This window comes from Xenopus laevis, chromosome 2S, assembly GCF_017654675.1.
Source record: "Xenopus laevis strain J_2021 chromosome 2S, Xenopus_laevis_v10.1, whole genome shotgun sequence".
NCBI classification, from domain to species: Eukaryota; Metazoa; Chordata; class Amphibia; order Anura; family Pipidae; genus Xenopus; species Xenopus laevis.
Window position 1 is genome coordinate 153542946 of NC_054374.1, and position 18614 is coordinate 153561559.

General features: G+C 38.1%; 1 protein-coding gene across 1 annotated transcript in view; it reads right to left on the reverse strand.

The window, feature by feature from the left end:
* Positions 1–4814: 4814 nt before the first annotated feature.
* Positions 4815–18614, reverse strand: part of rdx.S (radixin S homeolog) — a 53180-nt gene continuing 39380 nt past the window's right edge. The window contains exons 10-14 of the mRNA XM_018250335.2: positions 17882–18012; positions 14786–14946; positions 12724–12816; positions 8107–8406; positions 4815–6153 (exon numbers count right to left, since the gene is read on the reverse strand). Of these exons, the coding sequence (XP_018105824.1) occupies positions 5989–6153; positions 8107–8406; positions 12724–12816; positions 14786–14946; positions 17882–18012 (850 nt within the window). The 3' untranslated portion in view covers positions 4815–5988. The remainder of the gene's footprint in view (positions 6154–8106; positions 8407–12723; positions 12817–14785; positions 14947–17881; positions 18013–18614) is intronic.

The window sequence follows — 18614 nt, forward strand, 5'->3', positions numbered from 1 at the left end:
GGCTGCTCTACATTGAAACAAACAAAGCTGCTCGAGTTCTGGGAAGTAAGTGGGGGCCTCCCCCCTGCCGTTTGAAAGTATGATGATTCCCTGCAGAGCAGTTAGGGACTGTCTGATCTCCTATCTGCAAAAGTCAGAGCAAGTAAAACGAAAGGGGAATTTCACTGCATACAGTCAGGTTTATTATAAAAACGGTACACGTTTTAATTAAAGTATAGGGATAGCTTTCTTTTTCATTAAAGAAAGTAAAAATTGGATTTAGTTTTTTTGCTTTTACATGCCCTTTAATTGCATCCAAAATGCTCTGCTCATTTTAAAGGAAATTTCTGGCTGAACCAGACATCGTTAACATTGAGCACTATGATTTTTCTATTGATTTTCATCCCAAATGAGTAGGAGCTTGTACTCTATTTCAGAAACCTACTGCCCACAAAAAACATTTGGGTGTGTGATTAACTGATTTCCATTTGTTACAATAACATCACCTGCTACTATACTCTATTATATCTATACACTTTACATAAGGATGGTGGGTTTGGTCAGCCCAATTTTTTCAATGATCTGCTTTATTGGTCCTTATTGTTATTAGCACATGATCTCAATATGACTTTAATCTGGTTGTGATATACCTCAAGAGGATATGACATTACCTGCAACCTGCATTTCCATTAAAGAGCTCAGAAAAGTAGAATCTACTGTCCTGCTACCGATTCCATGTCTGGAACTTAAAGGGAAACATGAGGGAAATGTAATTTTTTTTTTTTTAAACCAGTTAATAGTGCTGCTCCAGAAGACTTCTGAACTGAAATTCGTTTTCAAAAGAGCAAGCAGATTTTTTTTATATTAAATTTTGAAATCGGATATGGGGCTAGACATATTGTCAGTTTCCCAGCTGCCCCAGTCATATGACGTGCGTGGATAGACTTTGGTCACTCTTTACTGCTGCACAGCAAGTTGGACTGATACAACCCCCCTCCCACCCCCCTACAAGCAGCCTAACAATAAAACAATGGGAAGGTAACCAGATAACAGCTCCCTGACACAAGACAACAACTCCTTGGTAGATCTAAGAACAGCACTCAATAGTAAAAATCCAAGTCCCATTGTGAAGTACTGTCTCTTTCTAAAAGCACAGAATCAGGCAAAATGACCCCACATGGCTGCCTACACACCAACATTACATGTTTACAAAATTTTTTATGTTAGAGTGAATTATTTGCAGTGTAAACAGTGTAATTTAGAAATAAAAAAAATCATGAGATAACACCTGTAAAAGGTTAAAGTAAGATTCCTTTGCTATTTGTGCAGCATTTGGTAGGATATTGTGTAAGCTAGGTTTGTATGTTTGTATTAATCGAAAAGCATCAGGAACCACTCCTGGAGTCCAATTAAATGTCCAATTTATCTTTATTGTTAAACAATATAGTCCAAAATAGTTGTATCCATAGCTTTGAATGGAAAACAAAAATGTTATGCGATAAGATTATAAATACAGATCCTAATGGAATAAGTCTTCAGCCTTGCTTACCCTGCTCAGCTGGAATCAGGACTCTCTATGTATACTCTTTTTCATGGAGTAAATGCTGGGAGACTAATACCAGGCAGGGTCCTAGTGCACAGATACAATCAAAGGACTCTTCAGATTTAATCAGTTTATGGGTTAACAGATCAGCAGCATGACTCCTTAAAAGCTTCCCTTTTAGGCAATGGCCTCACATAACGACCATTTCCCTTGTCCCGCACATGCCTGTATCATATTAAACATAGTTCTGTAATTCCCAGTATCTGGTAGATAAATGTCCTCTTTAGGATTTAGAAGAAAAGTCCACAAGTGGCTGGTTTTCCATTAGAAAGAGTAGAACAGTCGTTACCCAAATCCCAGAGTAGCTGGTGACTGAATGCTTTTTAGTGGTACAGTATTCTAATGCACCGTAATAACATTAAAGGGGAGATCCGCCTTCTCTCCATAATAAATAAAAATTTAATTCTAAGCAACCTTCCAGTATACATTTATTACTTATGGTCTATTTTTTGTTTTTTATTTGTAACTGAAAGCAGTACATGTCTATTCTATGCATTCTCTCCTGGTTCTGACTCTTGGAAAAATGTAGCACTCATCAGTGATGTCCATTCTCTTCTAGGTCTCTTAGCCACCTGGATTTGGCTACTTTATTTCAGGAGTCAGGACTAGTAGTAGAGACAATATCAACGGCCATCAATAGCAATTACGTTTAGAAATAACATTAATGCCATGAAAAATCTGCAATAAGGGTGGTGGCACATGGGGAGATTAGTCACCCAGCGACAAATCTTCTCTCCTGCAGGCGACTAATCTCCCCGAAATGCCTTCCCACCGGCAAGAATACGAATTGCGGGATGGCATATGAATCTCTTCGGAATTCTGAAGTTGCCTCACGAGGAAACTTCTGAAATCTGAATTGATTCGTATGGCATCCCGCGGGCAATTCGTATTCTTGCTGGTGGGAAGGCATTTCGGGAAGATTAGCCGCCTGCAGGAGAGAATTGTCACTGAGCGACTAATCTCCCAGTCTGCCATCACCCTAAGGGTCAGGGCACACGCTCAAATTCGGGGAGATTAGTTGCCCGGCAACAAATCTCCTCTTCTTCGGGGCGACTAATCTCCCCTAACGGTCTCTCGCCGACTAGAATGTAAATCGCTGGCGGGATGGCACTTGGAGCGCTTCCCACCGGCAAGAATAGGAATGATGAGATGGCATATGAATCGCTTTGGATTTCCGAAATTGCTTCACGAGGAAAGTTCTGAAATCTGAATTGATTTGTATGCCATCCCGCTGGCAATTCGTATTCTTACTGGTGGGAAGGCATTTCGGGGAGATTAGTCATTTGCAGGAGAAAAGATTTGTCACTGAGCGACCGGCGACAAATCTCTTCTTCTTCAGGGCGACTAATCTCCCCAAACTGCCTTCCCGTCTGCTAGAATGGAAATCGCCGGCGGGATGGCACTCGGAGCACTTCGTTTTCTGAGGTCGTCAGAAGTTGCTTCACGCGGAAACTTCGGGTGATTTTGGAAAACAAAGCGCTCCGAGTGCCATGCTGCCAGTGATTTCCATTCTAGCCGTCAGGAGGCAGTTCGGGGAGATTAGTCGCCCCAAAGAAGAGGAGATTTGTCGCGGGCGACTAATGTCCACAAATCTTTCTGAATGCCCTGACCATAAATGTCTGTCGGAAAGCTGCTTAGAATGACTATTGTAGTTTGTGAGTGGGGATTCCATATAGGAATCTGCAGCACAGTATTAAATGTATGTGTCTCCACTGAAACATATTTCTGTACAATGGAGAGGGGCAGGATAAACAATATAAAGGAGACTCCAGACTTCCAATGTTCTGGATGGATAAAGCAGTGTCTGTAGAGAAGTACAACAGAAACTAAAGCTAAAGCTGCAACAACAGCAGACCTAGGTGTAACTTTCCCTTTAGACACAGTTTCACATTCAATAGTCTGCTTGCCGGGAAGTTCCTGAGCGACAAAGATACTTCCAAGGCAAATACGCTAAAATAGCTTATAGGAATCACTTAGCTTTCTACAAGCCAATGTAGCTCTTAAATGGGATATATACCTTATGTACAGTATAACATAGTAACATTGCTGAGTAATACTCTTCCTTTTTTTCATATTTCTTAATATTAGTACAGGTATGGGACCTATTATCCAGAATGCTCGGGATCTAGGGTTTTTCAGATAACAGATCTTTCCGTTGCTTAGATCTCCATACCCTAAGTCTAATAGAACATCATGTAATCATTACCCAATAGGCTGGTTCTGCTTCAAATAAAGATTAATTATATCTTAGTTTAGACCAGGTACAAGATACTGTTTTATTATTACAGAGAAAAAGGAAACCATTTTTAAAAATTTGGATTATTTGATTATAGAGGAGTCTATGGGAGACGGCCTTCCTGTAATAGATACGGATAATGGGTTTCTGGATAACAGATCCCATACCTGTAGTCATACCGAGTGATAGAACTAGGGATGCACCAAATCCAGGATTCGGTTCTGGATTCGGCCAAATCCTTCTGCCAGGCGAACCAAATCTGAATTTTCATATGCAAATTAGGGGTAGGGGGGATCATTGTTTGGCTTGAAACGTTTTAACTGTCCTGATTATTAAGCCTAAGAAAAGCAAAAATAAAGGCTTTTTAAACAGATATTCCTGTTTGTGCTGTCTGCTACAGTGTGTGTGGCCCCTAATTTGCATATGCAAATTAGAATTCGGATTCGGCCGCATCCAAAATAGTGGATTCAGTGCATCCCTAGATAGAACAGAAAAGGAAAGCGACAACACACCCTTTATGATTTAGTATAAAAAGCTTTTTGTCATTCGGCAAAGGCCAAAAAGAAAGGGGCGCTCAAGTTACACATGATCAGTGTAAAAACTACCAAAAAGTGTGTAAACTGCAAACATGAAATTATACGACACTTTTAATTCTGCCGACAACCATGACTTACTGGGGCTCATTTATCAACACTGGGCAAATTAGCCCATGTGCAATTACCTATAGCAACCAATCAGTGATCAGCTTTTTAAAGCCAGCTGCAAGTAGAACAATGAATGCAGCAATCGGATTGGTTGCCATGGGTTACTGCCCATGGGCAAATTTGCCCAGTGTTGATAAATGAGCCTCAGTAAGTCATGGTTGTCAGCAGAATTAAAAGTGTCATATAATTTCATGTTTGCAGTTTACACAATTTTTGCTTACCTATTTGATTCTTTCCTTATTTCTGAAGCTGAAAGCAGCCTAATAAAGTTCTGTGTCTACAGAAAATTAAATAATATATATTGCATTTTAATTGGGATTTATGAGGGAAAAAAAAAACATTCTAAATGACAAAAATGTCCATACATTGTTTCTAGTACAGATATGATTCCCATTGGTAAGATTATACTTTCATTACTGGAAAAAAAAAAGTATAATTAACGATTATAATGAACGAGGTAACAAAAAAAATGTCTTCAGGATTGTAACCGCAATGGTATAAAGAGAAACGGGGTAAATATAACTGCTGGTATAGTGCTGGGAGTTCTTTTAGGTTACAATTTATATTTTTATCATTTGTCTATAAAATAATATACCTGTGGCTACTTACAAACAGATATAGAGGCAGTTAAACAGTGATAAGCACTAAAATAACATTGAACAAAAAATGTAAATGTAATACAAAATATTCCCTCAAACTCTAGAGAGTCCAACCTTCAAGCTGTCAGGTGGATGCTGGGAATTGTAGTTTAATGAAGGTTGGACATAGTGGGGCTTATTTATCAACACTGGGCAAATTAGCCTATGGGCAGTTACCTATAGCAACCAATCAGTGATTAGCTTTTTAAAGCCAGCTGCAAGTAGAACCAATGAAAGCCGCAATTTGATTGGTTGCTGCCCATGGGCAAATTTGTCCAGTGTTGATAAATGAGTGAATGAAATCTATTATTACGAGGTGAAGGACCAGTCGTTGTGTATAAGTGAGGTAGTAATATGCTGCTCACTGCTTCAGGACTGATACAATGAACCTAAAAAGTGTTTTATTGCTACGGTGTGAAGCTTTCAGTAGGAAAAGGAGGCAAATTATAATCCCTACTTGCAAATGTAACTTTGTGAATTATGAGAAGAAACAATAAATATCCAATCCCTATAAATCTTGCACTAAGTAGACAGTCTAAAAACAAGCCAGGTCATATTTTGGGGCTTGAAATTAGAAGTCTTTTTTTTTTTCTTTTGTAGTTGATGCCTACTTTCCAAACAAAAATAGAAGTACATGAACAAAAATCTGATATGATCTTATAGGAGGAAATGAGAAGGGGATAAAGCAACGTTATTCTTCTTTTATGGACTCGGTTAAGATCTAACCTCCACAGTCAGACTGGTACAAGTGCTTTGGCAATTCTGCAGAGGCCTGCTTCTTACATCGATGGTTGGGCATACTGTAGAATGTATAGCACAGGAAGAGTCTCACATTGACTCAAACTCATCGATACGCTGTTTTGTGTTGCCCTGTCTTATCTGGCGCAGCGTCTTGTACTTGTCTCGTCCCGCCTTCATATTCTCAGCATGGAGGACGTCATTCTGGGTTTTCTTGGTTTCGTCTCTTGCTTGAGCCAGCTCGGAACTCAATGCCTGTCCAAACAAAAACAGCCAATCAGCAAAGGCCCCTCAATGGAAAACTATACCCCTCAAACAATGTAAGTCTCTATAAAAATATATTGCATAAAACATCTCATGTGTAAAACCCTGCAACATGTAAATAAACCATTTTTATAATAATATACATCTTTAGTAGTATGTGCCATTGGGTAATCATACATAGAAAATTATCATTTAAAAAAATAAGGGTCGCCCCCTGGGATCGTTTGATTCACGGTGCACACAAACACACCAAACAAACTATACAGGTTAGGTCACATGAGCCAATTAACAGACAGATGTGTGTGTTTTGCTTCCACACTTCTTCCTGTTACATTTAGAGCTGCAGTATTTCTGGTCAGGTGATCTCTGAGACAGCACACAGACCATCACTAAATGGCGGTTCAAGGCAAGAGATGTAAAAGGGAAATATTTACTTAAATTTACTTAAATATATATACCTGTTTGAAAAGATTCTTTAATATGCCACTTGATTTGATGTAAAATATCTGTTGCTCAAGTATTCATTTGGAGGGTATAGTTTTCCTTTAATCTGTGAATTATCTATATGGATTTCTAAAATCGCTTTTATACTCTGACAGAATATGGCTGGCTGGTAACGGAGTTTATTTATAATATGCTGTTGTTTGCCTGACAAGGGAAATTATTGTGTACAACAATTCCTCCACATACTCTTGGCTATAAACAAAAAATCATATAAATACAGGTATGGGAGCAACACTAGCATAAAAAATGTTCCTAGATGCCAAATAAGTACTGTGATTGGCCATTTGGTAGCCCCTATGTGGATTGTCAAGCTACATTGAGGCTCTGTTAGGCAGAACACCTGTTTTTTATACAACTAAAACTTGCCTCCAAAGCTGGAATTCAAAAATAAGCTCCTGCTTTGAGGCCACTGGGAGCAACATCCAATTGGTTGGAGAGCAACATGTTACTCATGAGCTACTGGTTGGGGATCACTGCCTTAAAGGAACAGTTCAGTGTAAAAAATAAAAACTGGGTAAATAGACAGGCTGTGCAAAATAAAAAATGTTTCTAATATACAGTAGAACCCCCATTTTACATCCCCTTATTTTACATTGTTGTTTTGTGGTCCCACCTATACATTATGCATAATACATTTCCCTGATTTTACATTTTCCTGGTCCCCTGAAAAACGTAAAATGGGGGGTTCTACTTTAATTAAGTTAGGCAAAAATGTAATGTATAAAGGCTGAAGTGAATGGATGTGTAACATAATAGCCAGAACACTACTTCCTGTTTTTCAGCTCTCTAACTCGGAGTTAGTCAGCGACTTGATGGGGGGCCACATGGGTCATTGCTGTTCAGTGAGTTTGCAACTGATCCTCAGCATTCAGATTTAATAGTACCGTAACAGTTATGACCCATATGGCCCCCTTCAAGTCACTGATTGGTTACTGACTGGTAACCAACAGAGCTGCAAAGCAGGAAGTAGTGTTCTGACTATTATGTTATTATGACTATTATCCAGTCACTCCAGCCTTTATAATTACATTTTTAGCTAACTAACTACATTAGAAACATTTTTTATTTTGCACAGCCTATTTTTAAGTTTTCTAAAAAACTAATTTAAACATTAAATAAAGGGTTAAATCCTAGTTGGGATAAAGTACAAGGTTCTGTTTTATTATCACAGAGAAAAAGGAAATAATTTCCAAAAATTTAAATTGATTAAAACTGAGTGTGTGGGAGATGGCCTTTCGGTAACTCCGATAATGGTTTTCTGGATAACGAATCCCATATCTGTATCTACAAACTACAGATCCTCCCGAACATTACAGTAGATTCTTACCTTTACATTTAGACTGTACCCTTGCAGAGACATGGGTTATGCTCAAACTGTGCCTCTATGCATTAGCACATAACATTTTAATAGAAGATGATTATTCTTAGGAATTAATGTACCTGCAGCTGCTTCTTTACTCTCTCGTTTTTCTGTGTCTCTGTCAGTCGTTCTTCCTCGCTTCTGTGGTTCATGACCCCTTCAGAGGATAGTTCTGCACTGGCCTCGGCACTATTCTCATCCTGCTCATCATGGTCATGTTCATTCTCCGTAGGGGTGAGGGGTGGAGGGGGAAAAAGTGGTGGAGGAGGAAAAAGTGGTGGTGGAGGAGGAGGAGGAGGAGGAGGAGGAGGAGGAGGAGCGGACATTACAGTCTTTAGCTCTTCTTTGGTCTTTTCCAGATCTTCCTGAGCAGAAAATGCCTAAGCAATGGGGAAAAAAATAAGTTCCACTACCAAGACAAAGGCTGAATAAATTAACAATACTTTAGTAGTAATTACTCATATATATATATTATTTAAGAAACGCCTATGCCTATAAATTCATGAATTAACTGAATTAATGTCTCCTCTAATCAGAAAGCTGTTTGCAAAGTAGACTTCTCCAATCAACCTCCTGTAAAGAAAACTCTCTTCCTATCATAAGCTTGTCAGTGATAGTAAACTATAAATGATAGGCTGGCAGGAGAAAAAAGACAACAGGTGGGATAGGAAAGAAATGGAAAAACAAAAGAGGCCTCATAGAAAAGGTTAGTGGAAGAAGTTTATTTGCTTCATGAAGGTGGCTTGGTACTTTGTGCACGTGTTAATAATTACTCCATCAGCAGAACAGTGGGGTGCGATTTGCAGTCTATGTTTAGAGTAGCAAAGAGGCTTATGAAAATAAGCTTTTTCTCAAGGTATTGTCCAGTGGTTCAAAATGACTTTCCAAGCCCCAGTTCTGCAAAAAATATCCCCCCCACCAAGCCTGATACATTGGTTGGTACAGTTGCAAGAGGAGGGATGGAAATGAGTTCTCTTTCTGTGGATCGTTCCTCATGCCCACAGCATACATTTTAAGGGGGAACTATGGTGAAAATTAAAATTTAATATAAGCGTCATCATACTGAAATAAGATCTTTCTAAGACTTTCTAAATACAATCAATTAAATAAGATATTTCTAAGACTTTCTAAATATAATCAATTAAATATTCTGTATTGTTTCTGACATAATCAAGTTTATCTTCATTATTCCTTCCTCAGCATCTGTTTCTCTTGATTCTCTCTTCCTGCAGCAGTTGGGTGTCAGATAATCATTGACAGTTAGATCCAATATATCTTATAGGGGGGGCTCCTTTTGCCTAGAAGATGCATTAGAGCTCACTCTATTAAAATTGACCAGACATCATGTCTCTCTACATGCAGGATTTGTGCAAAAGGCAGTTATTTTGTTAGATTTTGTTTGTACTGGAATCAGTTATTTGAGCGAGGAAAAGGAAGCCCCCCTATAAGATATATTGGATCTAATATTGGTCAGTGAATATCTGACGCCCAATTGCTGCATGAAGAGAGAATGAAGAGAAACAGATGCTGAGAGAGGAATAAGAGAGAATTTCAGAAACTGTATTTTTAAGTGATTGTATTTAGAAAGTTTCTTATTTCAGTATGATGAAGCGTATATTAAATTTTCATTTTCGCGATAGTTCCCCTTTAAAAACCAGACATATTGCTATTCGTGGGAAAACAGAAATGTTTTTTCTTTTGCTGTTACTTCTAGAAAATGTCTAAATGGCTTTTTATACCCTATATGATCTATTTTAAAGGGGGTATTGGTATTAAAGGGCATTAATGAGTTGGTATTGGCGCAATGTGCTGCTTCCAAAAATCTTTCAAGAAGACTGCATGTCCTCAAAAAGACAAACTTATTTCATCTCCCCTGCTATAATCGCAGGCTTCTCTGGAAGCAAATTACAAAGGGTAATTACACTTTTTATCAGCCTGTGTTGCATTATCTGTGGGAATAGGAATCTTACATGTTGCGAGTGACCTAGTTAGAGGAATGAGAGTATTTCCTGATGAAATAATGATATTCTGTTTGATCTGTCACTATAGCTATGCGGCTGCACATCATACTAATGTGATTTCTGCTGGGCAAGAACTCTGTAAATCTTCACTGACACAAATAATTAAATAAGTCTGTGTCAAAGGACGACTTCATCTTGCAGTTGCACTACATTTTTGGTTGATTCTAACCATGAATTAGACCTGCATAACTGTCCTGGTGTCATCAGGATACAGAGGAGTAATCATTAGACCCCCAAACTGAAAGCAAAACCTTTAACCAGACAATGCTATTGGTACCAAACAGAAGCTGCAAGGCTGGGTATCCCCGATTTACGTATATACTCGAGTATAAGCCATCCCGAGTATAAGCCGAGGTACCTAATTTTACCTCCAAAAACTGGGAAAGCTTATTGACTCAAGTATAAACCTAGGGTGAGAAATGCAGCAGCTTCTGGTAAGTTTCAATCAAAAAATTGAGGGTTTCTGCTCCCATTGGAGGTGCCGGTGTCTCGTTTTTGGATGCCGGCGACCATTCTTGGACGCCGGCGAATATTCTTGGAGACTATTCTTGGACGCCAGCAACTATTCTTAGACGCCGGCGACCGTTTTTGGGCTTGACCCGAGTATAAGCCGAGGTAGAGTTTTTCAGCATATTTTGGGGGCTGAAAAACTCGGCTTATACTAGAGTATATACACGGTACTTATTTTTTTTATTCTCAATATGAGGGGGACTAACCTAAAACATATCTTGAATGTAAAGAAAATCAACCCTGACTCAAATAAAGCAAAACATTTTAACCAGTGTAACGGAGGAGATGCTAATAAGTTATGTGCTACAGGTATCAATAAGGTGGTAAGAGAACTGAAAGGTGGGGACCCAAGCCCAAAACATTTGCAACTGGAGACAGTGGTTTTTGATTTACACACCAGAATTTCAAATGGTTTAAAGGATTTCTGTCATGATTTTTATGATGTCGTTTTTATTTCTAAATTACACTGCAAATAATTCTCTCTACCATATAAAATGTCATTCCTGAACCAGCAAGTGTATTTTTTTTAGTTGTAATATTGGTGTGTAGGTGCATCTCAGGTCATTTTGCCTGGTCATGTGCTTTCCGAAAGAGCCAGCACTTTAGGATGGAACTGCTTTCTGGCAGGCTGTTGTTTCTCCTACTCAATGTAACTGAATGTGTCTCAGTGGGACCTGGATTTTACTATTGAGTGTTGTTCTTAGATCTACCAGGCAGCTGTTATCTTGTGTTAGGGAGCTGCTATCTAGTTACCTTTCCAATGTTCTGTTGTTAGGCTGCTGGGGGGAAAGGGGTGATATCACTTCAACTTGCAGTACAGCAGTAAAGAGTGACTGAAGTTTATCAGAGCACAAGTCACATGACTGGGGGCAGCTGGGAAACTGACAATATGTCTAGCCCCTGTCAGATTTCAAAATGAAACCGATTTGCTCTTTTGAGAAATGGATTTCAGTACAGAATTCTGCTAGAGCAGCACTATTAACTGATGCGTTTTGAGAAAAACATTATTTCCCGTGACAGTATCCCTTTAAATAGTGAATATGATGTGAGCTATTTTTTTCTCTAGATGTAAAGTTAAGGGCAGTGTCTGAAGGAGAGAAACATCGAACGGGTGAGCTCCGATGCGGACTGCATCAATTCTTTTTGCTTGATGTAAAGTTAAACATGCCGCTATTGAGCAAAAAGTTATGGGGAACTGCTTTCTTTAATAAACAGTCACCTTTATTTTGGCATTTTGTGTTATAGTATCAGGTAATTATAGCCACTAATTCGAAGTCTTTGGAACTATATTGTACTTAAACTCATGGCATGGTATCAAATAACTATAGTCACTAAATGAATTCTAGCTACTCCTCAATTCCATTTAAATTTTAAGTTAATATTCATTATTTCTTACTGTTTTGTTTTTCCCTTATTTCGGTCTACTTTGAAATACGTATTTTATATTTTACAATTTGTGTACTTGTGGTAATATATGAGGTATATACTATCACATTTGGTGGAGGATGAAACACTTTTACAACTCCTACCAATGAATGTCTTCATCCTCATTGGTCATTTTTATTCACTGAATTGCTACTGGTTTAAGCTCTGTTTTATTTTGATTGGATATATTTGGGATGATGTATCTTGATTGGCAATTTGCTTAGGTGTCGTTGATGTGCTTTTCTTGGATTGGATAAATGTTGTGTGATGTATTTTATCTTGATTGGTCAACAGCCCTTTAAAAAGGATGTACAGGGGTGTGACCATTAGCCTATGAGTAAGTGCCCATTTGGCACGAAACGCATTGGGCTATAAATGTCCTAATAAAGATTTTTAACTTTTGTAATTATTTTTGCAACTGCATCATTATTAGTGGGTCTCTCTTAATCTTTATTGTAACCTACTTGACTGCCGGATCAAAGCAAAGTCGTGAAGGAACAGATATTGATGAAGCAAATGTGCAAATCCGTTGTCATTAACAACTCATATATGCAGTTACGCACCAATAGCAATACCTAGAAACCGCTGTAATCCAAATCTCAATCGTTAATTGTGTGTACTGTCTGATAGACTGCTTGCAGGGCAGGGTATTCTAATAATTACTATTGGGATAGTGTCATATTTTGTTTTCCTATTTGTGAAAATTGTTTGCATAGATAATATTAAACATTGATAAATTACTCTGTGTTGCCATTCAGAAGCCTCCTCTTCCTTTTTCTTCTTTGCTTCTTCAAGTAAGGCAATCTTGGCTGTAAACTCTGCAAGTTCAGCGGCCTGGAACAGAATGAGAAAAAAGCCCGTAATGTGAGAGGAGTAAATATCATTTACAGCTTTACCAAATTATATTTTCAATTTCGACAGAGAGTCCTATAAAACAGCAGATGAGCAGTCTAACAAACTCAACAAAATATGTCTGTACTGTCCCTCAAAGAACACTGTTAAAGTGGTGGTTCACCTTAAAGGACAAGGAAAGGCAAAAAAGTAAAATCCAATTTTTACTTTCTTTAATGAAAAAGAAACCTATCTCCAATATACTTTAAATTAAAAATGTGTACCGTTTTTTAAAAAAACCTGACTGTATGCAGTGACATTCTCCCTTCATTTACTGCTGCAGGGAAACAATCAAACTTATGAACAGCAGGGGGAGCCCCTGCCTTACTTTCCAGCCATGCAGAACACAAGCAGCTTTGTTTATGACGATCCCTAAGCAGCCCAGACCACACTGAGCATGTGCATTGCCTTTGTCAGACAAAGATGTATAACAAAGTTACAAGATGGTGACCCCCTGTGGCCAACTTTGAAAGCATAAATCATTTGTTTGATTAGGCTTGTGGTGCAGTAAGTTCATGTTTATGTTTAGTATACAAAATACAGCATTTCTAGCCTTATTCTATTTTACACTTTCCTTCTCCTTTAAAGTTAACTTTGAGTATGTTATAGAATGGCCAATTCCATTGGTCTTCATTATTATTATTTTTTATAGTTTTTGATCTACAGTAGAACCCCCATTTTACATCACCTGGTTCATTTTACATTGTTGTTTTGTGGTCCCACTTATATATTATGCATAATACATTTCCCTGATTTTACATTTTCCTGGATTTTACAACATTTTTTTCTGGTCCCCTGAAAAACGTAAAATGGGGGTTCTACTGTATTTTCCTTTATCTTCTGACTCTTTCCAGCTTTCAAATGGGGTCACTGACCCAATCTAAAAAACAGATGCTCAGTAAGATTACACATATATTGTTATTGCTACTTTTTTATTACTCATCTTTCTATTCATGCCTCTCCTATTCATATTCCATTTTCATTGGGCTACATTAAAACATTCAGAAATCTAAAAGGGAATTGCTGCAGGTGCAACAGGCTGTGAGAATTAGGGAGCCCCATGGACACACTGTAGAGTGGGTGGGATAGTCCATAATCTCTTAAAGCAGAACTAAAGCTTAACTAAAGAAGTAGCTATAAATGTTGTACATTATGTTTTGTGCTTCTGTACCAGCCCGAGGCAACCACAGCCCTTTAGCAGATTAGTAATTAATACAGATAATTACTACATGGCAGCACAGACACCAGTGCAATTAGCATCAGAATTTAATAATCAGTCCTGTAGCATCAGCTTATATTACAGGGGAAGCTCATTTTCTGCTGGATAATTAGTGACGAGCCCTGAGCTTAGCTTCTCAACAGCTGCTCAGAGCCCACTGAGCATGTGAGTGTCACAGACACTTTCCAAGATGGTGACCCCCTGTGACAAGTTTGAAGTCCTGGATCATTGCTGCTATTGACAAGTTGGAACTTGGCTGGTGCAGTAAGTTCAGTATATAAAATATGGCATTTTTAGCAATATTAATTTTTAGGGTTTAGTTCTTTTTTATGCAGGTGTAGGTGGAACTGAGAACATGGTTGTTTGGAGACCTGCACCATATTTTGTGCAGTGGTGTAATGCCCTGTAAGACCTTGTCATAATGTACAGCACAGTGCTAATACATCTGTTTCATTAACAGTTTTCCTATAATGTTCGGATTATATCATTTTCACAAGCGTCCCCACACTAAAAGACATTATGAAGGAACACAGAGTAAGCAGAATTATTTTCATTTGGGTTTCATTTGTGACAAAGGGGTAGGTCTGGTCACCTTAATATTGCGAGCCATACTGGTGCTATAAAAAAATCCTCAGGGTAAATGCATTCTTCCATATGGAACAAAGCATTATTTAAAACATGTGATTTCCTCACCAGCTGCTCTTGGTTTTTCATCTGGTCGGCAGCTTGCTTTGCCAGGGCAGCTTTTGCTTCCTCTGCAGCTTGTCGTTCCTTCTCCAGACGCTCGGCTTCTTCTTTCGCTCTTTTTTTCTCTTGATCCAGTTCCAAGGCTCTACGTGTTTGTTCTTCTAACTCTGTTATTGACATAAAAAGAAGCCTTTTAGATTCATGTTTAGCAAACTGCAAACCAACCACATTTCCTGCAATCATCTCATCTGGAAAGGGCAAGTCAACCCCAAAATAAAAATTTGCCTAATAAAATAAAACTTAATATAGGCAACTTTCTATAATAATATAAATTACATTACTTTTCAGTGCTTTTAAAGTTATTGGTAAAAACAATTGATATTGAAAGCAACATTGGCTTGACTCCTGGTTGTTGCTTTTTAAAGGACAAGGAAAGGCAAAAAAATTAAATCCCATTTTTACCTTCTTTAATGAAAAAGAAACCTATCTCCAATATACTTTAATTAAAAAATGTGTACTGTTTTTATAAGAAACCTGACTGTATGCAGTGAAATTCTCCCTTCATTTACTGCTGTGGATAGGAATTGTCAGATGGTCCCTAACTGCTGAGCAGGGAAACAATCATACTTATGTACAGCAGGGGGAGCCCCCGCCTTACTTCCCAGCCATGCAGAACGCAAGCAGCTTTGTTTATGATGATCGCTAAGCAGCCTAGACCACACTGAGCATGTGCACAGTCTTAGTCTTGCAAATATGTTTAACAAATTTACAAGATGGTGACCCCCTGTGGCCAACTTTGAAAGCATAAATCATTTGTTTGATTAGGCTTGTGGTGCAGTAAGTTCATGTTTATATCTAGTATACAAAATACAGCATTTCTAGCCTTATTCTATTTTAGACTTTCCTTGTCCTTTAAACAATGTTGCAAAAGTCTTGGTTCCCCAGCAAAGACAGGTCTGTTAATCTGCTGCCTTGTCTTACATTGGATCAACAGTCTGTGCCATCAGGGCAGAGAATAGAAAGGGATAGACACTAGTGATGTGCGGGCCGACCCGATACCCTTGGGTCGGGCAGACCACTCTCGATTAAGTGCGGGTTCTGGGTTTGTCTTTTATCGACGCTGTGCCTGCTCACCCCGCCACTTTTGTGATGTAATCGGAGGGGCGGGTCTATAAAAGGAACCCGGAAGTGCGGATGCGAGCCAAGGGAGGGCGGGTAAGGGTCGGGGAAATACCGACCTACACATCACTAACAGACACACACTGCAATCAGTAGCAATACATATACAGATAACTTAAAAACCATAGAAAATTTGTAATAAATATATTTTGCTTAGAATAAAGTTTTCTTTTATTAGGAGAATTTTCATTTTGGGGTTGACTTGCCCTTTATATAAGATGAAAGCCTAAAAACATGTTGCTTAATGAAAGAAAATATGATTCTAAAGTAACTTTCTAAAATACATTAATTTCAAACTTTCAGTAGTTATTTGCACACACATCTGAGGTATCTGACTGACCTAGTGGTTCTGATTATTGATGGGCAAATAAATTCGCCAGGCCTGGATCTGCAGCGAATTTCCGTGTTTCCCCACCCGAGAATAAATTTGCAAAAATTTGCGCAAAAATCTGCCGTGACAAAATAGTCACTCGTATAAAAATTGTCAAAAAATTATTTTGACGCCCATTGACGTCAATGCTTTTTTCGCAAATTTTCCCCGTTTCACAGATTTTTTCTGCGGTTTCGATGAAGCAAAACGGCCGAGATTCTCCCATCACTAGTTCTGGTTTTTGCAAATAATTAAAAGACCTGTGAAGAAGAATGTAAGGCCAGTCTGCTACACTGTTTCAAGAGAGACAACCTGCAGTACTGAAAGGGAAAACTACTGCTTTTAATTGTAATTATATTTCAAAATCACTTTTAAAAACAAGTGAAAATGTTTCATGAATGTTTATAGGAAAGTTGCTTAGAATGACATTTTCCCTTGCAATAGCAGGGGGCATTAAAAGTTAAACTGATAATCATATCTGGTAACAAACACACACTATATTTAATATACCAATTGTAATAGAGTGAATCAATCTCTTGCTATGTATACAATAATATAAATAAACACATCCTGAATATATCTCTCCGATGTGTTCCAATGTACTCTTCTGTTTCATGGTTAATGTCCCTTTAAGACAGCTATATGATTACGCAAAGAATATTTTGTCAAATCTCTCTTAAAGGGCAAGCACATAATCAGCTTTGAAGAGCAGGTATTTGCATAGGATGAGTTGTCTGTATCTATGACTGAGAGCACTGTATATAGCTCTTATTACCTGTTCAAACCTCCAGCTAAGCTCTCCAACAAGAAAACTTAAATATGGATTAACCCGGTCACATTTTCCCTTTGTATTGTTCCAAGCATGTCCAACAATTAATCACATATAAATGAATAAATAGAAAAATACAAAAAAAACTAACAAAAAACATTTTCCCTTTGTATTGTTCCAAGCATGTCCAACAATTAATCACATATAAATGAATAAATAGAAAAATACAAAAAAAACTAACAAAAAACAAGTCTTCAGAAAAATTATTTGGATTACATTATACAAAAGAGATGGTTTGCCCATAACAGCAGTGTTAATCATATACTGGTATGGGTTCTGTTATCCGGAAACACATTATCCACAAAGTTCCGAAATACGGAAAGGCAGTCTCCCAAAGACTCCATTATATCCAAATTTTTAAAAATGGTTACCTTTTTCTTTTTAATAATAAAACAGCTTGTAATCGATCCCAACTAAGATATAATTAATCCTTATTGGAAGCAAAACCAGCCTATTGGGTTTATTTAATGTTTCTATTAGACTTAAGGTATGAAGATTAAAACTATAGAAAGATCCGTTATCCGGAAAGCCCCAGGTCCCGAGCATTCTGGATAACAGGTCCCATACCTGTAGTAGAAGAATTTTACCCTGTGTTTATTAAGCTTTGTTGTACTAAACCTTTAAGTCAAATTCTGCGGGTAGTTATAGTTCATCCGGAGCTGAATAACTATATATACCTGCTGTGTCCAAATTGTACTGCATGCTGAACGACAACTCCCATTACCTTTCTGGGCTTTTAGCGTCTGCTCTTCGATTTGCCTGAGGCGTTCGATAAGTTCGTCCTTTTCCCGTTCTATTCTCTCTTTCTCCTTCTCCGCTATTTCTCTTTTCTTCTTTTCATTTTCTAGCTGTGCTCTAAACAATGGGAGTCACGTGTAAGTCAAAATAAAATAGGTCACATTCACAATAGCAGGACTATGAACTGGCCTTATGGGACATGGGGCTCCGTCAGGTGCTCACATACGGAATTTGCTAAATTCACTTGTAATTCCAAATTAACACATGATCCTTGAGATCTTAAATCTGTGAACTCTACTGCCGATGGAAGCTCTGTGTTACTGCTTATTTATCTAGGAAGTAGCATTTAAAGTGCAACTGCCTTTAACTTTTCTCAGACACTATTACTGACCACTTTAAAGGAGAACTAAACCCTAAAAATGAATATGACTAAAATGCCATATTTTATATAATGAACCTATTGCACCAGCCCAAAGTTTCAGCTTGTCAATAGCAGCAATGATCCAGGACTTCAAACTTGTCACAGGGGGTCACCATCTTGGAAAGTGTCTGTGACACTCACATGCTCAGTGGGCTCTGAGCAGCTGTTGAGAAGCTAAGCTTAGGGCTCGTCACTAATTATCCAGCAGAAAATGATGTTGGTCTGTAATATAAGCTGATGCTACAGGTTTGCTGATTATTAAATTCTGATGCTAATTGTACCGGTTTCTGTGCTGCCA